Consider the following 24,741-nt stretch of genomic DNA (forward strand, 5'->3'; position numbering starts at 1 on the left):
GTAGTTGAAGGAACAGTAAATTCATCATGAATGTTCCATCCATTAATGCAGATTGTAACCTCTCCATGTTTCAATAGGCAGTCAATTGAATTTTCTCTGGCAGGAAAAATATGACTTTGTTCCTAGGAATCCAACATTCTAGTGAAGCATGTTTTTGAATTCAACTAGGTTGAGTCAATTCGGTCTGATTCTAAAATTTAAAATTAGAATTCTAATCCAGCCTAATTCCACTTTCAGAAAGTATAGGGTGTATGTGTGTCTGTGTGTGTGTGTGTGTGTGAGAGAGAGAGAGAGAGAGAGATTAGGCAGTAAAATTCTGGAAAGTGAATCAAGGTATGAATAAGATGTAACATGATCTAAGCCCTTTGTGAAATCAAGGTTCAAGCAAGGGAATTCCTGATTTATTCAACATGTTTACATTCAATATTGCAATTTACACATTTTCTTTTACATTCGGCCTTTATGGGCTATGTCTTCCCTGAGGATTCCAGAATTTTATTGTATTGGCAGTAGGATATTAGCTCAAAACTGGAAATAATGTATATATAAAAAACTGAAAATAAAAACATCAAAGTTATATATAATTAGAAGGAAATGATATAAAGAATAATATTCTCAGGAATGGGGTGAGAAAATTTTTTTTTAAATTCTTAATATCAGGTTTCTGCTTGCTCCCTGATTTAAATATGAACTAGTTTAAGCTGAACTGATCAAAACCTTATTTCTTTTTTCTTAAATTTTTTTATTTTTTATTATTTTTATTTTTATTGAATTTTACAGTTTCCCCAATCTTGCTTCCCTCCCCCCACATAAGGCAGTCTGATAAGCTTTACATTGTTTCCATGCTATACACTGATCAAAATTGAATATGTTGAGAGAGAAATCATATCCTATAGGAAAAAATAAAATATAAGAGATAGCAAAATTACAGAAGATGATTTTTAAAAAAAAAATAAAGGTAATAGTCTTTGGACTTTGTTTAAACTCCACAATTCTTTCTTTGGATACAGATGGTATTCTCCATTGCAGATACCCTAAAATTGTCCCTGATTGAGTCACTGACGAAATGAGCAAGTCCATTTAGGTTGACTATCTCCCCCATGTTGCTATTATGGTGTACAGTGTTCTTCTGGTTCTGCTCATCTTGCTCAGCATCATTCCAGCCTTCTCTGAATTCCGATCCCTCCCGGTTTCTAATAGAACAACTGTGTTCCATAATATACATATACCAGTTTGCTAAACCATTCCCCAATTGAAAGACATTTACTTGATTTCCAATTCTTTGCCACCACAAACAGGGCTGCTATGAATATTTTTGTACAAGTGATGTTTTTACCCTTTTTCATGGTCTTTTCAGGGTATAGACCCAGTAGATTGCTGAATCAAAGGGTGTGCACATTTTTATTGCCCTTTGGGTATGATCCCAAATCACTCTCCAGAATCAAAAACCTTATTTCAACTTTAAAAGAGCATGAGTGGGGCGGCGAGGTGGCACAGTGGATAAAGCACCGGCCCTGGAGTCAGGAGTTCCTGGGTTCAAATTCGGTCTGTGTGGCCTTGGGCAAGCTACTTAACCTCATTTACCTTACAAAAAAAAAAAAGAGCACGAGTGTGGATGTTTCTTCCCCTGACATTGGTCATAATCTCTTCATGAGTTATTTTGTGTTGTTGAGGTTGAAAATATATAAAAGAATAATGAGGAATTATTGAGTTAAAACTTAACCTCTAGTTTTCAATGATTTAAGTTAAAGCTTTTATTTGGCAGATTAGGGGGAAAATCCCATAATGAAGAGTCTCTCTACAGTAAAGAGATTTAGAGCATCAAAAATTACTTGACGTGGAGACATATTTACAGGCTAGAAGCAAAAGGCAACATTATTAGAAGAAGCCAACACAATCTGCTTCATTTATTTAATGAGCAGAGACAAATTAAGTATCCTAGGGTCTCTCAGAAGAACATAAGTAAAAAAACTTGAATATCATAATGCATGAAGTAATACTTTTTTAAATTGCCTAGAATTTCTGAAAAGTGACCAAAACTAAGTGCAAACTTTTGACAACTGCATAAAAGATTGTTCTAATTACTAACAATGATGGAAATTATAATCAAAAAAACTTTGAGGTTTTGCCTCGTAGCCTGCAGATTGGTAAAGACCACAAAAAATGTGAAGATAATGTTGGAGAGGTTGCTGGAAGACTACACTAAGGTACACTAGCACATTTTTGGCGGATCTGTGAATTGGTACAACTCTTCTGGAAAAGAAAAAATGCAGAAAAAATTTTTTAAAAAGAAAAGGAAAGGAAAGGAAAGGAAGAAGATTTATTAAGGCTTTACAATGTGCCACATTCTATGCTAAACACTTTAAAAATATGACCTCATTTGTTCCTCACAACTTCCTTGGGAGGTAGGTGTTATTATCCCCAGATGATGTTGGCAGAAGCAAAGTGACTTTCACAAAGCTAGTAAGTGTCTGTATGGATTTGAACACAAGTCTTCCTGACTCTAGGTCCCACTTCCTAACCAATGGGACAGTTAGCTGTCAAATTACTGTGGAAATAGTTTGGAACTTGCTAAGAAAATAGTTTTAAAAATCCATACACGTTGATTTGAAGATTCCATTGCTAGGTATGTTCCCCAAGTAAATCAAATGCACAAGTGTCCCATAGACACACACCCCTCCAAATTCCTAAGTAGCACTTTTTTGTTGCAGTAACAAATTTCCATTCATAGGGGAGAGCTAAACAAATTTGAGTCCTTAATTTTAATGAACTTCTAAACCCTGATAAATGGTTTGTATGAATAATTCAAAAAAGGTTGGAAAGACAATTGAATTGCTACAAAGTAAAGTAAGGCGAAGCAGTAAAAGATTATACATGATATCTATAAAAATGTAAATGTAAGGAACAAAACTGTTCAATCTTGGTCCTGAAGAAGAGATGGTAAAATGTACATTCCTCCCCTTTCAGAAGTTGGATGCTATCAGGAACACTACATTTACCCATATAAATGAAATTTGGTTTTTGCAATGCAATGGGCTTAAATGACTTGCCCAAGGTCACACAACTAGTTAATTATTAAGTATCCAAGGTCGGATTTGAATGCAGGTCCTCCTGATTCCAGGGCCAGTGTTCTATCCTCTAGGCCATCTAATTGCCCCTGTTGCAAATATTTTTAGCCTTGGTTGATGAGCTGAACTGTTTTGTCCTCCCCCTTTTTCTTCTCTGTTATAAGAGTTGTTCCTTATATGCAGAAGTTCCTAACTTTTTTATGTGTCATGGACTCATTAGGAAATCTGGTGAATAGAACCATTCTCAGAATACTATTTTTAATGAAACCATTAAATATTTTATTATATATCATATAAATATTATATTTTACAAAAAATTATTTATAAAATAAAATACAGGAGTTTATAAAATAAATCAGTTCTACTAAAATAAAGCTATACTTTTAAAAACTAACTAGACCCCCAATTAAGAACCCCTAGATAAGGGAAGAATAAAATATTTATTTCGAAATGAAGGGGATATAAAACCAAAATAAGAATTTTTTTTAAAAAGTTGTTCATGTATTGAACAACTTGAATTTTTATGGCAAAAGATTAATCCAGATGGTTCAGAGATTACTTGAGGTTGAGAGTTTTATTTGGCAGTCAAAGTTTCAGAATTTACTGCTGAGGGAATTTGACAGAATGACAACCCTGGAAGACTCCTCACAAAATGTGGAAATCAAGAACACAGGAAATATCACAAATAATTAGCCCAGTTTCTTGCCAACTCCTCACCAATCCTGGCACCCACAATACCTAAATTTCCTTATTCCTATATATCCATTCAAGATGTAAATCATTATACCCATCATTCCCAGTGAGGTGGGAAACTATAGACTCTTTTTTTTGCCAGGATATATCTGAGTGTTTTCATTAGAAGATAGAAGCATCCCATTGAATGTATTGCCTTTTAGCCAATAGAATTAAAGACTCATTTTTAGAAAGGTTCAGGATTGAGAAGGCCTCAGAGGTTGAATTTTGAACTTTGTTCCAGAATTTTACACAATATAAAATTGATTGAGTTTTCCCCCCATAGTCCCAAAATCTTTACAATTTACAGGAACTATGTAAATATGGAATTATTAGGACAAATGAGGCTTTCCTAGATGCTCATGAAAAATGAAGTAATTTGCCTGACCACAACTTGGGACAATGTTCCATATGTCAACTCTGAGGAGTCTTTTCTGGGCTGGTATGGAAGATGTCTGGAGCTGCTTATGAGCTTTATGCTTCTAATTAATTGCAAGAATCCCAGATGGATATTATTCTTAATAGGTTTCCTACCAGCTGTTTATGCCTTGCTTCTAGAGAGATGTTTGCTGTTTTGCCATGACATTTACCCAGTATGTTGTGAATAGATCTTTTGTGTTGCCAGAACAGTGTTCAGGAGAAATCACTCTATTCTAAAGTATTTAACAATATACTTGATAACTAGAAGGTAAGATACAGACCATAGCAATGGTCCATCCTTGGAAACTTTGCCTAATAACCTAGCAAGCTAGAAATAAAAATCTGCTTGACTTCTTTTTAATAAGTTGTACAAGTATATGTCACAGCTTTCCTATGAGAATAAGTAATCTCATTAGGAAGGTGTTAATTCTCTCAAGCCCCACAGTGATATTTAGAAGGTATTCTAATAAGGCACCCAAGGAATCTAACTTATTAGCTTTAAGAGGTCACACATTTGTCAAAATCTGTTTTGTTGTGAAATGAGTATTCCGATGTGCTAGAACTTATATGATGCCTGATCTCTTTGGTATCCAGAAATTGCAACTCTTTCATATCATCTCATACTACAGGTTGTCCCAAAAGTCTTATTGCATCTAAACTGCACAAAGGATTTGGAAATCTGTTGAATGTGATTCTTGGAGATTTTTTGGAATACTCTGCCTTTGATTTTTCCATAAATCTTGCATAAAACATCCATCCATTGGTGTGAAAATTTTCATTCCTTTAAATGTCATGGGTAATCAATGTAACACAAAACTTGGTTACCTCTTACTTTCCACACTTACTACATGACCAGCCCACCCACTTTTCTAGACATACATGTGTTTAATGATATCTTCTGAAATATTTCATGGCCTTATAACACTCAAACACATATGTACTAACCAATTTTTCATCCTCTTTTTTTCATGTGTGAGAATTTATGTGTGTGACTAGACCAATCTCTTTCATTTTAATGAATGTATCTGTGTCAATATGTCATGTAATTATTCATTCTTTGCCACACTATAAGTATACATGGTGTTACAAAAGTCTTAATTCAGTAATAAGCTATTTAAAGTGCTTAAAACTGAACTGGGGATGTTTAAATGAGAATGCTACTTTAACCAGCAGTGTCAGTGAGTTACAGGATTACAGGAATTAGGGCAAATTGTGACTTACCCAAGGTCACACAGCTAGTAAACTGCCAATCTAGGATTTGAACTAAGTTCTTCTGACTCCAGATTCACTATTATGACTTTTTCCTAGCATACCACACACTGCTTGCTGCTTTTATTATTACTATCTCTGTTAAAAATTCAGGACTTCATTTATTTGAAGGAATTTAAGCTTTATCTATCTAGGACGTATATCCAAGTTAATATATAAGGTATGTGACCTGACTTTTGTATAATCTCCCATCCAATTCCAGAATCCCTCATATGGTATTCCTTATGGAAGATCATCTATTCTCTGTTATACTTTACCCCCCTTAAAGGAGTCTACCTACCTAACGAGGCAATTTGTGTGTTTTGGTCAGTTTTAGGTGCTTATTATTGTGCAAAGACTAAATTTGCCCTCTTGTGGACTGGGAGTGGCTATATTTCATTATCCCTCAAGTTCCTTCTAATTCTAAAATTCCAGTTTACAAATATTTGAGCACATCTGTCATACCCCTACCCAAGTCATCTCTTCTCCCAGACAAACAGCAGTTGCTTCAACAGTTTTTTGTAAACTGTTTTTGTAGTACCATGGTTGCCCTTCTTCTGATACTCTGTAATTTGTTTTTGCTACTCTTAAAAATGTAGTACACAAAATTGAACACAAAATTTCTAATGTGGTTTGACTAGTATAAAATATAATTTGTATCTTTCCCTAAATCTACTTAACAATTTAAGATCTAAAATGGCAGGTTAGTTGAAGTCCTCTATCCCTATTCTAATATCACCCTGCCAGCTCTGCAATTTGTATTAGGAAAATAACATCAGTATTTTCCCTGCAGTGGTTAGGACTCTTGTAGTTACTCAGTTGTTTCAGTCATATTCAACTTGAGACCCCATTTGGGGTTTTCTTGGCAAAGATACTGGAATGGCTTGTCATTTCCTTCTCTAGCTAATTTTACAGAAAAGAAGAGACTGAGACAAACAAGATTAAGTGATTTACCCAGGGTTAACACAGTAAGTGTCTGAGACCAGATTTAAACCTTAGAAGATGAGTCCTCTTGACTGCAGATCCCAGCACTCTCTCCACCATGCCATCAAGGTGTCCAAGATGGGATTGGATATAAACATATTATTTCTGTGTGTCTCTCCTTTTATTCTAACCATATGCTATCATAATTTCACTATTTAATATGAGGTTTTCATATAAATATATTTATATGTGCATATATATGCATACACACATCTAAATACATACATATTTATTTTGTATATATGTATTTTGTCTTCACATCAGTCATTTCAATTCTACCACCTGCTGAGTGAACTCTTCCATGTGATACAGAAAAAACACTTAAGCTATAATATTTAATATAGTTACCACAGCTAACTATACATATTAATATGTATCTATAGATAGATAGATCTGCTCTTATAGACCTATACTCATCTATAAAGATAAGGGGGTGGGGGGAGAGTGTATCTTTTTTCTAGGATCTCTTTTGGTTTCTAGTTTCTTAGAATTTAGCTTCCTTTTAGAGAACTTTTCATTTACATTGTTGTATTCTTTGTAAATATCATTCTTATGAGTTCTGATTTTGCTTTGCTTAAGTTCAGATTTTCCTATTTTTCTGAATCCTCCTGTTCCCCATCTCTTACTGGACAATAATATTTCATTATCAATCAATTGATCAGCAAGGGTTTTTTTTAAACATCTACTCCATGTCAGGTATGCTAGGTGCTGAGGATCTAAAAGGACAAAAACACAATAGTCACTGCTCTCAGAGAATTTATTTTCTTTCAGAATGAATTACTGATTGATGGAGCACTCACTTTATCCAAAGCACTGAGGTCACAAATTACAAATATGACAATTCTTGCCCTCAAAAAGCTACTCTCTAGTGGTGGAGACAACACATAAAGAAAGATTCAAGTAAAAGATGGAAAGGTCCCATAATTCAAAGGATATAGCAGTAAAGCACAGAGAGAGAAACTAAATGAATGAATGAATGAATAAATAAATACAAAAGTGATTTCAAGGAAGAGAAGGCAGTAGCAAATGGAGGTGGGTGGATATCAGAAAATGCTATATGTAGGAAATATCACTTGAGCTGAACTTTGAAGGAAAATGAAGATCCCAGTAAATATCAGTGATGGGGGGAGCATATTCTAGCCACAGAAGATGGAAAGTATAAAGGCATGGAAATGAGAAGTGGAATACCTATTCTAGTAGTATAAACTAAAGGTGATGAGAGCCTGATAAGGATGATGGTCATGTGAATCTAGAGAATGGGATGAATGCAAGAAAAGTTGTGGAGATGGAATCAATAAGATTTGGCAACTGGTTGAATATTTAGACCAGAGACAGATTCCAAACCTGAGTGACTGGAAGGATGGTGGTACCCTCATCAGAATGTTGAAGTTTGGAAAAGAGTAATTTTAGAGGCAGATGCTTTATAGAAAGAAATGAGAGTGAGATATTTGTGTAAAGAATATAATTAAAGCCAAGGAAGCTGATTAGATCAACATAAGAGAAAATATAGAAGTTCAGAATAGAATATCAGGAAACAGTCAGAATTGGAATGATATATATATGGATAGAGAACTAGCAAAGAAAACCAACTAATGGCAAACAGATTGGAGAACCATGAAAACACAGTATACAAAACAATAACAACAATCTCAGATTTTTCTGAGAGAACAAAAATGGTGAGGACTGGGAAAGGGATAGCATGTTTGAAAATGAAGACCTTTAGTTTCTTTGGAAAGAGCAGTTTCAGTTGAGTGATAATGTGGAAAGACAGATGGTAAAGAATGGAGAATTAAATGAGAGAAATAGAATTCACAGATAGATTCTTGGCAATGAAAGAGAGGAGAGGTATAGAATAGCAGCTCACGGATCAAAGGTCCAATATGGTTTTTGGTGATGTTCTTTTTCTAAGAATGAAGGAGACAAGGGGCAGAGCCAAGATGGCAGAATAAAAACTCCTCGAAACCACTTCAAATACCTTTAAATAATGACTCTAATAATTTCTAGAGTAGTAGAATCCACAAAAAGCCTGAGTGAAACAATTTTCTAGCCCAACAACTTGGAACTTCCATGGGAAGAGTCTGGTACACTAGGGTCTACAGCGCAGCTGGGCTACATTGGAACAAACCGACTTCAGCCATCCAGGAACAGATCATGGGGTACTTGGGTCCATGGCAGTGATGGCAGATTCCAGACCATTCAACCTAGGGATTGCCAAGGAAATTGGAAAATTCATCAAGAAAACTCTACCATACCAGAGTTAGCAAAAAACCCAGTACAGCACAAGCCTCAATGCAGACCTGGCCCAGGGGACCGGGAACTGGCCTGGTAAGCTACCTAGCAGGGAGCTACCTGACAACTGCTTCCAGAGTGCTCAGCCCACTGATGGTAAGGGGGCTTGAGAGAGAGGTCTCTCTTTGCTATCCTTGAGGCAGGACTGTTACTCATCTATACTCAGATCCAGGTTGCATTCTGGGGCCCTAGTCTCAGGAAAAGTAGCAGAAGCACAAGTTTACTGCCTTCAGTAGAGGAGGGACTCTCCTCATAGTTCCAGTACAGAAAGGAATACTTGCGGTCATCCACAGATCAGAGCACAGGTCAGGAGAGTACTCATAGCCTCTCATAAGACCCTGGATGAATTGAGAACTTGCAGATCCCTGGTGAGTTCCCCTAAAAACAGCTATAAAAACCCTCAAAAGCTTGGAACAGTGCATCCTCCATCCTGGAAGTTGGGCTCTACTTTAACAAAGAGTTAAAATCAAGTCATAGACTGGGAAAATGAGAAAACAATAGAAGAAAAAAAGCAGCCATTGATAATTCCTTTAATCTGATGGAGGATCAAAATACATATTCATAAAAAGATAAAGTAAAGCTTCTGTATCCAAAGCCCCCAAGAAAAATATGAATTGGTTTCAGGGTATAGAAGAGCTCAAAAAAGATTTTGGAGATGGAGGAAAAATTGGGAAGAGATATGAGAGTAAATGCATGAAAATAATGAAAACCAAGTAAGTAGCTTGGTGAAGGAGATACAAAAGGATACTGAAGAAAATAACATCTTAAAAACCAATTTGAATCAAACGGAAAAAGCAGCCCACAAGGTCAATGAGGAGAATGCCTTAAAAAGCAGAATTGACTGGATACTAAAGCTCTCTGAAGAAAATAATTCCTTAAAATGTAGAATGTAACTAAGGGAAGACTATGGCTTGAGAAATCAAAATAAAGAAACAATAAAGTAAAGCCAAAAGAATGTAAAATTGGAAGAAAATGTGAAATATCTCACTGGAAAAAACAACTGGAAAGCAGGTTCAAGAGAGATAATTTAAAAATTGTTGGACTATTTGAAAGTCATGGCCAAAAAAAAACAGAGTCTAAACCTCATTTTTCAAGAATTATCCAGGAAAACTGTCCTGATAGCCTAGAAGCAGAGGGTAAAAGTAGAAATTAAAATAATCTACTGATCACTCCTGAAAGAGATCCCAAAATGAAAACTACCAGGAATATTATAGCCAAATTTCTGAACTCCAAAGTCAAAGATAAAATATTGCAAGCAACCAGAAAGAAGCAATTCAAATATTGTGGAGCTACAGTCAGGATAACACAAGATTTAGCAGCTTCTATATTAAGGGCTCATAGGGCTTGGAATAGGATATTCTGAAAGATAAAGAGCTTGGATATTGAATCACTTGTATTCCTGCAAGGGAAGATGATATGGCCAACTCATATGAACCTTCTCATTAAGGACACTTAGAAGGAGCATTTATAGACAAGAACAGGAATGAGTTGCATTTGAAGGTTTGGTATATTAAAAAGATGAAGTTAATGGGGGGGAAAGGAGTATACTAGGAGAAAGGGAAAGGAGAGGTAGAATGGGGTAAGTTATTTCATATATAAGAGGTGAGAAAATGTTTTTCCAGTGGAGTGGAAGGGGGGGGAAGATAAGTGGGAATGAATGAGCCTTACTCTCAATAGAATTGACTTAAAGAGGGAATTACACTCAATTGGGTATGGAAATTTATCTTTCCCTGGAGAAAAATAGGAGAGTAAAGGGATGAAAGTAAGGGAATAAGGGGAAGGGGTATGGGTTATTGGAGGAAGGAAGATTGTGGGAGAGCGTAGTCAGATACAACATACTTATGAGGAGGGACAGGGAGAAAGGAGAGAGAGCATAGAATAAATGTGGATGGGGAAAGTTGGAGGCAATTACAGTTAGCAATAGCAGCAACTGTGATAAAAATTTTGAAAAGATCTTTTGCTAAAGATCTTATTTCTTAAACACAGAAAACTGAGTTAAATTTATAAAAAATAAGAGCTATTCCCCAATTGATAAATGATCATGAGATATGAATAGTTTTCAGATGAGGTTATCAATGCAATCAATTTAAATATTTTATAAATGTCCTCACTCGGTATTGATAGGAGAAATACATGTTGGAGCAATTCTGAGGTACTACCTTATACCTATTGGATTGGCTAATAAGATAGAAGGAGAAAATGACAACGTTGGAAGGTATATAGGGAAATTGGACATACTGTTGAAGGAGTTGTGAAATGATTCTCGTTGAAGGTGAGTGGGGTGAGAGGAAGGGAAAGAATTTAGAATTCAGAGTTTTGGAAGTAAATGTAACTTGTTTTGCATTTAAATAGGGGATAATTTTTAGATAAAAATTAAATTTTAAAAAAGAATGAGAGAGACAAGCATGTTTGTAGACAATAAGGAAGAAGTCAGAATATAAGGAGATTAAACTTAAAAGAATTGGGCATCATTATGAAAGGAATTGGCTGGAGAAGGAGAGAAAGTAGAATATAAAGTGAAGTTAGAGGGCTTAACCTTGATGAGAAGGGTCACCTCCTCTTCAGAGACTTATATAAAGGGATATAGAATAATGGATGATGTCAAGAGCATTGTGAGAAGTAAAGAAGGGAGGAAAGGGGATATCATGACACAGGTATTGTGTCTTAATTTTCTTAGAAATGTATTAGGCACTGTGCTCTAATGTTTAGAGCAATTTTTGATCTGAGGATGTCCACAAATTCGGTTGGGAAAATTTTTATTTTCCCTAGTCTCTGACTGAAATTTAACATTTCCTTCAAATATGAATGTAGGCAAAAAAACATTATTTTGATAAGAGATCCTAGGCTTCAGCAGACTCCAAAGAGTTAGGGCATGGGACTCACCAAAGAAGTTTAGAAGTCTTGATTTACAGGATGAAGAAAGGAGTGGGGTGAAAGATCTGGGGAAAGCAGAAAAGATTTGTAACATAAATATGAAAAATATTCAGTTGTGGGGCAAAGGAGAAATTGATGGAGTAAATGAATTGCCTTGTGCCAGAGCAGGTCCAATTGAAATATGGTGATACTTATCTGTTATGGCTCCACCAATATATTGTGAGACTTGCTCCAGGATCATTTAGCAGCATGTGATTGGGAACAGATTAGGCAGATAGTGGTCATGTATTCTCACCCATAATTGCAAAGGTCTTTGATTTCACTTTTTTAATTTTTTTTGTAAAAATGATGTCACTTTTTAATATTCAGTTATCATGCCCAGTTGAGGTTTATTATAGTTTTGATTTTTTCACTGTCTCTCAACTCAAATATACAATCAGTTACCTGGTCTTCCTAAGACTTCTTCCACAGCATCTTTTGCACTTGTACCCTTCTCACATTTCAGGTCTTCTCATAGGTCATTACTCTTTTTTTAAAAAACTTTTCTCACCTCTCTCCTAGACTATTGCAATGTTTTCCTAATTAATCTTTATGCCTTAAATCTTTCTGCTCTTCCATTGATTCTTTGCACAGATGCCAGTGTGATACTCTAGACCTCTAAGCATGTCACTTTTTTAAAAAAATTTATATTGATGGAGAGTTTCTTTATTGGTTAAACCACAATTATAGACAAACAAATGCATGAATTAATTACTAAATAAATTCCATTTTGTATGAGTTACAGGACACTGCATAGTAAAGCAGACTATGGACTGTGTATGTAATGTTACATTCATTTGTCTATAGTAAGGCAACTATTATGAATGAACATGATGGAACAAACATATAAAGAAAAGGATAAATAAAATAAAGGAGTTTAATAAATAGCACAATGAAATCTGAAAAAAATGAAGCTTGCCACAATACTATTCTGAAGGAGGAAAAGAAAATATTTGAGTGATAAACACTTAAGTAGATCATGGATCTGCTATATCAGTGGTAGATGGTACACTTGACAGTGTTTAACAGAGAAAAAAATATGACTTCATTAAATTGTATGGTACCTATTTTTCTTCTCTCATTAGGACCCCAGAAGTAAGCACAAGTTTAAAATCCACACATATGGAAGCCCTACATTTTGTGATCACTGTGGCTCACTGCTCTATGGACTTCTACATCAAGGGATGAAATGTGACAGTAAGTTTTTCTTTCATATCAAAGGGTCTATTAGGTAATAAAGTCACAAAACAAGAAATTACTTTACTTGCAGATTGCAAAAAGTCCTCTAGGAATATTGAGTTATGAAAAATATATTTAGTGAATGCTTAGGATGTTCATTGGGGAAGCTAAATGGTGTGGTGGCTAGAGCACCTGGTTTGGAATTAGGAAGATTCATCTTCATGGGTTCAAATATGACCTCAGTCAATTAGTTTGTGTGACCTTTGGCCAGTCATTAAGCCCTGTTTGCTTCAAATCAGATGGAGAAGGAAATGACAAACTACTCCAGTACCCTTGCCAAGAAAACTCCACTGAAACAACCCAACAGCACCAATAGGATGTGCAGGAGACAATATTGGTCAGTAGGGGATTTTTAAAAAAAAGAGCTCGCCATATTGAAATCAGTGTGGATATTTATTAGGCTTTCACTCTACTACTGTTCAAAACTCATAAGTTGAACTGATCCACCAACCTTAGCTTCCTCATAATAGGGCTAACAAGTGTACACTATTATTTCCTGGCATGTTATGTTTTACTATTGACTCAAACCATTTGGAACATTCCAGAAACATTAGTAAATGCACAAAAGTAAAAAATAGATACTTTTTTGAGCTACAGACATAGACATATGTTCTCTGAGGTAAGCAGGATCCATTTCATTCTATTGATAATACTGGGCTTTTTCCCCAGGTATTTAAAGCTCCACTTTTTTATATAGAGAATGAGTTTAATCATAAACCAAGCTGAAAAGGACAGAATCTCTGGTGCTTTGAATTTCAGAATTATTAAATTAATTCATCAATTATGAGCCAAACAAACCTCCTTTTTCAATATATGAAGATGATGCTCTTCAATTTTTTTAGTCAAATAACAGAACTTTGTCAGATAGCTTGATATATATATGTGCGTCTGTGTGTGTATGTGTTTATATATGTGTGTGTGTGTGTGTGTGTGTGTGTGTGTGTGTGTGTGTGCTTAGCAAACCAAAGTCACCTGCCACCTATAATTTCAGGAATAAAGATGATAATGTTTGTCCTTCTTCCTCTAAGAAAACCATGACATCCGGGAGATGCCATGACAAGTACATGGACTAAATTTAAGTGAGGGAGTGCTGTGCTAAGTCACCAGCCTTACTTTCTCCTCCAGAGCCATCTGGATCTATTGGCCAGTCAGGCAGTCAGGGTTAAGTGACTTTCCCAAGGTCGCACAGGTAGTAAGTGACAAGTAGAACTCCCATCCTTCTAACTCCAAGGCCAGTGCTCTATCCACTGTGCTATCAACATAGATCCAAGGGTAGCTAGGTGGCTCAGTGGATGGAAAACCAGTCCTGGAGTCAAGAAGACCCAAGTTCAAATCTGGCCTCAAATACTTAATAATTGCCTAGCTATGTGACCTTGGGTAAGTCACTGAACCCCCTTGCCTTAAATAAATAAAATTTTAAAAAATAGATCCCAGTCCCTCTGGGCCTTTATAAATAGGTGCAATAGTTTCTAACTGACCCATAATGGTCAGTTTTCTAATCATGAATCTCTCAGAGTTTAGCTAGGCTATTTATCAGATGATAGTTAATCATTAAGCCTAAACTTGAAGATTTTCACAACTTTGTACAGCCTACCAGAGATGATACTTTGGTGGTGCCACCTTTTAAAACTTAATATCTCCTCCAAATGAGTTATTGGAGTAAGACTCATATGAGAATAAATTCTTTGTCATGTGTATAACAAGACATTTTATATCTTTAAATTCCATATTTCTTTTCAGCTGAATTCTCTAAATAGTTATTATATACTCTCAGGTACCATGCTGGTACCAGGATTGCAAAGATGAAAATTGGAATAGCCCTTGTCCTCAAAGAACTTATATTCTGAAATACTGCATAAACAAACTCAAAAGATATATGATATAAAGTGGAATACAATGGAGATAAATTAGTCTCAGAAGAAAAGAAAAAATATGCCTTAAAAATTCAAGGAGAGGGAGATCATTTTTACCTTGGACATTTTTGGAAGTTTTCATAGTGATAATAACCCCTAATCCCCTTGAAAGAAAAGAAAGGATCTTTTATGTGAAGATGTGAGTAGGAGTATGTTATAGATAAATGGAGTAGCTTGTATTAAGTGCACAGAGAAAGGAAAGTACATGGTTTTATAAGATTAGGTAACAGTAGTTCTTTTGGGCTGGAACATAAAGAATACATTACCTGTAGTATAATAATCTGAAATTAGATTGAATAGGTAAATTTGAACTACTTTATGGAGGACCTGAAATGTCAAATTAAATTTTTTTCATTCATAGAATTAGGGTAGGATCCCATAGCAGTATATATTCTCCTTTTAAATAATTTAAATATCATAGAGTTTTATATATATGTATATATTATTAATCTGCCTCTATTATTTATTCTACTACTCAAGTTAGTTTTGTACTACTAACAGCTGTCACTGCTGACAATCCATAAAGTTGTTTCCAATTTGGAATGAAGATTATTTATACAGATAATACCAGAGGACTTTAAGTCATAAATCTGACATATGGTCTCTGATGAATTCCAATCATTAGCTTATACCAGGATCCCCAACAGTAATTTTTTTTGTGAACTCCAAAAATATATTGGATACCTATTATAAGACTGTTATCACACAGATGATTCTAGGAGTTTTAAAAGATTCCTGCTAAGTGTTATGTGAACAAAGACATTGCAGCACATTTTCAAGTTGGAAGAAAACTAATTTGTCACTTCTATTCAGAAGTGAGAACACTATGAATATGGTAATGTTGCTCCTCATATATAGTTTCTTTGAACAGTGCATCCTCCATCCTGGAAGTTGGGCTCTACTTTAACAAAGAGTTAAAATCAAGTCATAGACTGGGAAAATGAGAAAACAATAGAAGAAAAAAAGCAGCCATTGATAATTCCTTTAATCTGATGGAGGATCAAAATACATATTCATAAAAAGATAAAGTAAAGCTTCTGTATCCAAAGCCCCCAAGAAAAATATGAATTGGTTTCAGGGTATAGAAGAGCTCAAAAAAGATTTTGGAGATGGAGGAAAAATTGGGAAGAGATATGAGAGTAAATGCATGAAAATAATGAAAACCAAGTAAGTAGCTTGGTGAAGGAGATACAAAAGGATACTGAAGAAAATAACATCTTAAAAACCAATTTGAATCAAACGGAAAAAGCAGCCCACAAGGTCAATGAGGAGAATGCCTTAAAAAGCAGAATTGACTGGATACTAAAGCTCTCTGAAGAAAATAATTCCTTAAAATGTAGAATGTAACTAAGGGAAGACTATGGCTTGAGAAATCAAAATAAAGAAACAATAAAGTAAAGCCAAAAGAATGTAAAATTGGAAGAAAATGTGAAATATCTCACTGGAAAAACAACTGGAAAGCAGGTTCAAGAGAGATAATTTAAAAATTGTTGGACTATTTGAAAGTCATGGCCAAAAAAAAACAGAGTCTAAACCTCATTTTTCAAGAATTATCCAGGAAAACTGTCCTGATAGCCTAGAAGCAGAGGGTAAAAGTAGAAATTAAAATAATCTACTGATCACTCCTGAAAGAGATCCCAAAATGAAAACTACCAGGAATATTATAGCCAAATTTCTGAACTCCAAAGTCAAAGATAAAATATTGCAAGCAACCAGAAAGAAGCAATTCAAATATTGTGGAGCTACAGTCAGGATAACACAAGATTTAGCAGCTTCTATATTAAGGGCTCATAGGGCTTGGAATAGGATATTCTGAAAGATAAAGAGCTTGGATATTGAATCACTTGTATTCCTGCAAGGGAAGATGATATGGCCAACTCATATGAACCTTCTCATTAAGGACACTTAGAAGGAGCATTTATAGACAAGAACAGGAATGAGTTGCATTTGAAGGTTTGGTATATTAAAAAGATGAAGTTAATGGGGGGGAAAGGAGTATACTAGGAGAAAGGGAAAGGAGAGGTAGAATGGGGTAAGTTATTTCATATATAAGAGGTGAGAAAATGTTTTTCCAGTGGAGTGGAAGGGGGGGGAAGATAAGTGGGAATGAATGAGCCTTACTCTCAATAGAATTGACTTAAAGAGGGAATTACACTCAATTGGGTATGGAAATTTATCTTTCCCTGGAGAAAAATAGGAGAGTAAAGGGATGAAAGTAAGGGAATAAGGGGAAGGGGTATGGGTTATTGGAGGAAGGAAGATTGTGGGAGAGCGTAGTCAGATACAACATACTTATGAGGAGGGACAGGGAGAAAGGAGAGAGAGCATAGAATAAATGTGGATGGGGAAAGTTGGAGGCAATTACAGTTAGCAATAGCAGCAACTGTGATAAAAATTTTGAAAAGATCTTTTGCTAAAGATCTTATTTCTTAAACACAGAAAACTGAGTTAAATTTATAAAAAATAAGAGCTATTCCCCAATTGATAAATGATCATGAGATATGAATAGTTTTCAGATGAGGTTATCAATGCAATCAATTTAAATATTTTATAAATGTCCTCACTCGGTATTGATAGGAGAAATACATGTTGGAGCAATTCTGAGGTACTACCTTATACCTATTGGATTGGCTAATAAGATAGAAGGAGAAAATGACAACGTTGGAAGGTATATAGGGAAATTGGACATACTGTTGAAGGAGTTGTGAAATGATTCTCGTTGAAGGTGAGTGGGGTGAGAGGAAGGGAAAGAATTTAGAATTCAGAGTTTTGGAAGTAAATGTAACTTGTTTTGCATTTAAATAGGGGATAATTTTTAGATAAAAATTAAATTTTAAAAAAGAATGAGAGAGACAAGCATGTTTGTAGACAATAAGGAAGAAGTCAGAATATAAGGAGATTAAACTTAAAAGAATTGGGCATCATTATGAAAGGAATTGGCTGGAGAAGGAGAGAAAGTAGAATATAAAGTGAAGTTAGAGGGCTTAACCTTGATGAGAAGGGTCACCTCCTCTTCAGAGACTTATATAAAGGGATATAGAATAATGGATGATGTCAAGAGCATTGTGAGAAGTAAAGAAGGGAGGAAAGGGGATATCATGACACAGGTATTGTGTCTTAATTTTCTTAGAAATGTATTAGGCACTGTGCTCTAATGTTTAGAGCAATTTTTGATCTGAGGATGTCCACAAATTCGGTTGGGAAAATTTTTATTTTCCCTAGTCTCTGACTGAAATTTAACATTTCCTTCAAATATGAATGTAGGCAAAAAAACATTATTTTGATAAGAGATCCTAGGCTTCAGCAGACTCCAAAGAGTTAGGGCATGGGACTCACCAAAGAAGTTTAGAAGTCTTGATTTACAGGATGAAGAAAGGAGTGGGGTGAAAGATCTGGGGAAAGCAGAAAAGATTTGTAACATAAATATGAAAAATATTCAGTTGTGGGGCAAAGGAGAAATTGATGGAGTAAATGAATTGCCTTGTGCCAGAGCAGGTCCAATTGAAATATGGTGATACTTATCTGTTATGGCTCCACCAATATATTGTGAGACTTGCTCCAGGATCATTTAGCAGCATGTGATTGGGAACAGATTAGGCAGATAGTGGTCATGTATTCTCACCCATAATTGCAAAGGTCTTTGATTTCACTTTTTTAATTTTTTTTGTAAAAATGATGTCACTTTTTAATATTCAGTTATCATGCCCAGTTGAGGTTTATTATAGTTTTGATTTTTTCACTGTCTCTCAACTCAAATATACAATCAGTTACCTGGTCTTCCTAAGACTTCTTCCACAGCATCTTTTGCACTTGTACCCTTCTCACATTTCAGGTCTTCTCATAGGTCATTACTCTTTTTTTAAAAAACTTTTCTCACCTCTCTCCTAGACTATTGCAATGTTTTCCTAATTAATCTTTATGCCTTAAATCTTTCTGCTCTTCCATTGATTCTTTGCACAGATGCCAGTGTGATACTCTAGACCTCTAAGCATGTCACTTTTTTAAAAAAATTTATATTGATGGAGAGTTTCTTTATTGGTTAAACCACAATTATAGACAAACAAATGCATGAATTAATTACTAAATAAATTCCATTTTGTATGAGTTACAGGACACTGCATAGTAAAGCAGACTATGGACTGTGTATGTAATGTTACATTCATTTGTCTATAGTAAGGCAACTATTATGAATGAACATGATGGAACAAACATATAAAGAAAAGGATAAATAAAATAAAGGAGTTTAATAAATAGCACAATGAAATCTGAAAAAAATGAAGCTTGCCACAATACTATTCTGAAGGAGGAAAAGAAAATATTTGAGTGATAAACACTTAAGTAGATCATGGATCTGCTATATCAGTGGTAGATGGTACACTTGACAGTGTTTAACAGAGAAAAAAATATGACTTCATTAAATTGTATGGTACCTATTTTTCTTCTCTCATTAGGACCCCAGAAGTAAGCACAAGTTTAAAATCCACACATATGGAAGCCCTACATTTTGTGATCACTGTGGCTCACTGCTCTATGGACTTCTACATCAAGGGATGAAATGTGACAGTAAGTTTTTCTTTCATATCAAAGGGTCTATTAGGTAATAAAGTCACAAAACAAGAAATTACTTTACTTGCAGATTGCAAAAAGTCCTCTAGGAATATTGAGTTATGAAAAATATATTTAGTGAATGCTTAGGATGTTCATTGGGGAAGCTAAATGGTGTGGTGGCTAGAGCACCTGGTTTGGAATTAGGAAGATTCATCTTCATGGGTTCAAATATGACCTCAGTCAATTAGTTTGTGTGACCTTTGGCCAGTCATTAAGCCCTGTTTGCTTCAAATCAGATGGAGAAGGAAATGACAAACTACTCCAGTACCCTTGCCAAACACAGTAAGTGTCTGAGGACCAGATTTAAACCTTAGAAGATGAGTCCTCTTGACTGCAGATCCCAGCACTCTCTCCACCATGCCATCAAGGTGTCCAAGATGGGATTGGATATAAACATATTATTTCTGTGTGTCTCTCCTTTTATTCTAACCATATGCTATCATAATTTCACTATTTAATTATGAGGTTTTCATATAAATATATTTATATGTGCATATATATGCATACACACATCTAAATACATACATATTTATTTTGTATATATGTATTTTGTCTTCACATCAGTCATTTCAATTCTACCACCTGCTGAGTGAATTCTTCCATGTGATACAGAAAAAACACTTAAGCTATAATATTTAATATAGTTACCACAGCTAACTATACATATTAATATGTATCTATAGATAGATAGATCTGCTCTTATAGACCTATACTCATCTGTAAAGATAAGGGGGTGGGGGGAGAGTGTATCTTTTTTCTAGGATCTCTTTTGGTTTCTAGTTTCTTAGAATTTAGCTTCCTTTTAGAGAACTTTTCATTTACATTGTTGTATTCTTTGTAAATATCATTCTTATGAGTTCTGATTTTGCTTTGCTTAAGTTCAGATTTTCCTATTTTTCTGAATCCTCCTGTTCCCCATCTCTTACTGGACAATAATATTTCATTATCAATCAATTGATCAGCAAGGGTTTTTTTTAAACATCTACTCCATGTCAGGTATGCTAGGTGCTGAGGATATAAAAGGACAAAAACACAATAGTCACTGCTCTCAGAGAATTTATTTTCTTTCAGAATGAATTACTGATTGATGGAACACTCACTTTATCCAAAGCACTGAGGTCACAAATTACAAATATGACAATTCTTGCCCTCAAAAAGCTTACTCTCTAGTGGTGGAGACAACATATAAAGAAAGATTCAAGTAAAAGATGGAAAGGTCCCATAATTCATAGGATATAGCAGTAAAGCACAGAGAGAGAAACTAAATGAATGAATGAATGAATAAATAAATACAAAAGTGATTTCAAGGAAGAGAAGGCAGTAGCAAATGGAGGTGGGTGGATATCAGAAAATGCTATATGTAGGAAATATCACTTGAGCTGAACTTTGAAGGAAAATGAAGATTCCAGTAAATATCAGTGATGGGGGGAGCATATTCTAGCCACAGAAGATGGAAAGTATAAAGGCATGGAAATGAGAAGTGGAATACCTATTCTAGTAGTATAAACTAAAGGTGATGAGAGCCTGAACAAGGATGATGGTCATGTGAATCTAGAGAATGGGATGAATGCAAGAAAAGTTGTGGAGATGGAATCAATAAGATTTGGCAACTGGTTGAATATTTAGACCAGAGACAGATTCCAAACTGAGTGACTGGAAGGATGGTGGTACCCCTCATCAGAATGTTGAAGTTTGGAAAAGAGTAATTTTAGAGGCAGATGCTTTATAGAAGAAATGAGAGTGAGATATTTTGTGTAAAGAATATAATTAAAGCCAAGAAGCTGATTAGATCAACATAAGAGAAAATATAGAAGTTCAGAATAGAATATCAGGAAACAGTCAGAATTGGAATGATATATATATATATATATGGATAGAGAACTAGCAAAGAAAACCAACTAATGGCAAACAGATTGGAGAACCATGAAAACACAGTATACAAAACAATAACAACAATCTCAGATTTTTCTGAGAGAACAAAAATGGTGAGGACTGGGAAAGGGATAGCATGTTTGAAAATGAAGACCTTTAGTTTCTTTGGAAAGAGCAGTTTCAGTTGAGTGATAATGTGGAAAGACAGATGGTAACGAATGGAGAATTAAATGAGAGAAATAGAATTCACAGATAGATTCTTGGCAGTGAAAGAGAGGAGAGGTATAGAATAGCAGCTCACGGATCAAAGGTCCAATATGGTTTTTGGTGATGTTCTTTTTCTAAGAATGAAGGAGACAAGGGGCAGAGCCAAGATGGCAGAATAAAAAACTCCTCGAAACCACTTCAAATACCCTTTAAATAATGACTCTAATAATTTCTAGAGTAGTAGAATCCACAAAAAGCCTGAGTGAAACAATTTTCTAGCCCAACAACTTGGAACTTCCATGGGAAGAGTCTGGTACACTAGGGTCTACAGCGCAGCTGGGCTACATTGGAACAAACCGACTTCAGCCATCCAGGAACAGATCATGGGGTACTTGGGTCCATGGCAGTGATGGCAGATTCCAGACCACTCAACCTAGGGATTGCCAAGGAAATTGGAAAATTCAGCAAGAAAACTCTACCATACCAGAGTTAGCAAAAAACCGCAGTACAGCACAAGGCCTCAATGCAGACCTGGCCCAGGGGACCGGGAACTGGCCTGGTAAGCTACCTAGCAGGGAGCTACCTGGCAACTGCTTCCAGAGTGCTCAGCCCACTGATGGTAAGGGGGCTTGAGAGAGAGGTTCTCTCTTTGCTATCCTTGAGGCAGGACTGTTACTCATCTATACTCAGATCCAGGTTGCATTCTGGGGCCCTAGTCTCAGGAAAAGTAGCAGAAGCACAAGTTTACTGCCTTCAGTAGAGGAGGGACTCTCCTCATAGTTCCAGTACAGAAAGGAATACTTGCGGGTCATCCACAGATCAGAAGCACAGGTCAGGAGAGTACTCATAGCCCTCTCATAAGACCCTGGATGAATTGAGAACTTGCAGATCCCTGGTGAGTTCCCCTAAAAACAGCTATAAAAACCCTCAAAAGCTTGGAACATCCTCCATCCTGGAAGTTGGGCTCTACTTTAACAAAGAGTTAAAATCAAGTCATAGACTGGGGGGGAAAATGAGAAAAACAATGAGAAACAATAGAGAAAAAGCAGCCATTGATAATTCCTTTAATCTGATGGAGGATCAAAATACATATTCATAAAAAGATAAAGTAAAGCTTCTGTATCCAAAGCCCCCATGAAAAATATGAATTGGTTTCAGGGTATAGAAGAGCTCAAAAAAGATTTTGGAGATGGAGGAAAAATTGGGAAGAGATATGAGAGTAAATGCATGAAAATAATCAAAACCAAGTAAGTAGCTTGGTGAAGGAGATACAAAAGGATACTGAAGAAAATAACATCTTAAAAACCAATTTGAATCAAATGGAAAAAGCAGCCCACAAGGTCAATGAGGAGAATGCCTTAAAAAGCAGAATTGACTGGATACTAAAACTCTCTGAAGAAAATAATTCCTTAAAATGTAGAATGTAACTAAGGGAAGACTATGGCTTGAGAAATCAAAATAAAGAAACAATAAAATAAAGCCAAAAGAATGTAAAATTGGAAGAAAATGTGAAATATCTCACTGGAAAAACAACTGGAAAGCAGGTTCAAGAGAGATAAATTTAAAAATTGTTGGACTATTTGAAAGTCATGGCCAAAAAAAAACAGAGTCTAAACCTCATTTTTCAAGAATTTATCCAGGAAAACTGTCCTGATAGCCTAGAAGCAGAGGGTAAAAGTAGAAATTAAAATAATCTACTGATCACTCCTGAAAGAGATCCCAAAATGAAAACTACCAGGAATATTATAGCCAAATTTCTGAACTGCAAAGTCAAAGATAAAATATTGCAAGCAACCAGAAAGAAGCAATTCAATATTGTGGAGCTACAGTCAGGATAACACAAGATTTAGCAGCTTCTATATCAAGGGCTCATAGGGCTTGGAATAGGATATTCTGAAAGATAAAGAGCTTGGATATTGAATCACTTGTATTCCTGCAAGGGAAGATGATATGGCCAACTCATATGAACCTTCTCATTAAGGGACACTTAGAAGGAGCATTTATAGACAAGAACAGGAATGAGTTGCATTTGAAGGTTTGGTATATTAAAAAGATGAAGTTAATGGGGGGGAAAGGAGTATACTAGGAGAAAGGGAAAGGAGAGGTAGAATGGGGTAAGTTATTTCATATATAAGAGGTGAGAAAATGTTTTTCCAGTGGAGTGGAAGGGGGGGGGGGGAGATAAGTGGGAATGAATGAGCCTTACTCTCAATAGAATTGACTTAAAGAGGGAATTACACTCAATTGGGTATGGAAATTTATCTTTCTCTGGAGGAAAATAGGAGAGTAAAGGGATGAAAGTAAGGGAATAAGGGGAAGGGGTATGGGTTATTGGAGGAAGGAAGATTGTGGGAGAGCGTAGTCAGATACAACATACTTATGAGGAGGGACAGGGAGAAAGGAGAGAGAGCATAGAATAAATGTGGATGGGGAAAGTTGGAGGCAATTACAGTTAGCAATAGCAGCAACTGTGATAAAAATTTTGAAAAGATCTTTTGCTAAAGATCTTATTTCTTAAACACAGAAAACTGAGTTAAATTTATAAAAAATAAGAGCTATTCCCCAATTGATAAATGATCATGAGATATGAATAGTTTTCAGATGAGGTTATCAATGCAATCAATTTAAATATTTTATAAATGTCCTCACTCGGTATTGATAGGAGAAATACATGTTGGAGCAATTCTGAGGTACTACCTTATACCTATTGGATTGGCTAATAAGATAGAAGGAGAAAATGACAACGTTGGAAGGTATATAGGGAAATTGGACATACTGTTGGAGGAGTTGTGAAATGATTCTCGTTGAAGGTGAGTGGGGTGAGAGGAAGGGAAAGAATTTGGAATTCAGAGTTTTGGAAGTAAATGTAACTTGTTTTGCATTTAAATAGGGGATAATTTTTAGATAAAAATTAAATTTTAAAAAAAGAATGAGAGAGACAAGCATGTTTGTAGACAATAAGGAAGAAGTCAGAATATAAGGAGATTAAACTTAAAAGAATTGGGCATCATTATGAAAGGAATTGGCTGGAGAAGGAGAGAAAGTAGAATATAAAGTGAAGTTAGAGGGCTTAACCTTGATGAGAAGGGTCACCTCCTCTTCAGAGACTTATATAAAGGGATATAGAATAATGGATGATGTCAAGAGCATTGTGAGAAGTAAAGAAGGGAGGAAAGGGGATATCATGACACAGGTATTGTGTCTTAATTTTCTTAGAAATGTATTAGGCACTGTGCTCTAATGTTTAG

At 35.4% G+C, this 24,741-nt stretch overlaps 1 protein-coding gene across 1 annotated transcript in view; it reads left to right on the forward strand.

The window, feature by feature from the left end:
* PRKCA (protein kinase C alpha) overlaps window positions 1-24,741 on the forward strand; it is a 487,054-nt gene that overhangs the window by 318,112 nt on the left and 144,201 nt on the right. Inside the window, exon 4 of the mRNA XM_074224747.1 lies at window positions 12,740-12,851. Within this exon, the coding sequence (XP_074080848.1) occupies window positions 12,740-12,851 (112 nt within the window). The remainder of the gene's footprint in view (window positions 1-12,739; window positions 12,852-24,741) is intronic.

Source organism: Macrotis lagotis, chromosome 2, assembly GCF_037893015.1.
Source record: "Macrotis lagotis isolate mMagLag1 chromosome 2, bilby.v1.9.chrom.fasta, whole genome shotgun sequence".
Taxonomy (NCBI): domain Eukaryota; kingdom Metazoa; phylum Chordata; class Mammalia; order Peramelemorphia; family Peramelidae; genus Macrotis; species Macrotis lagotis.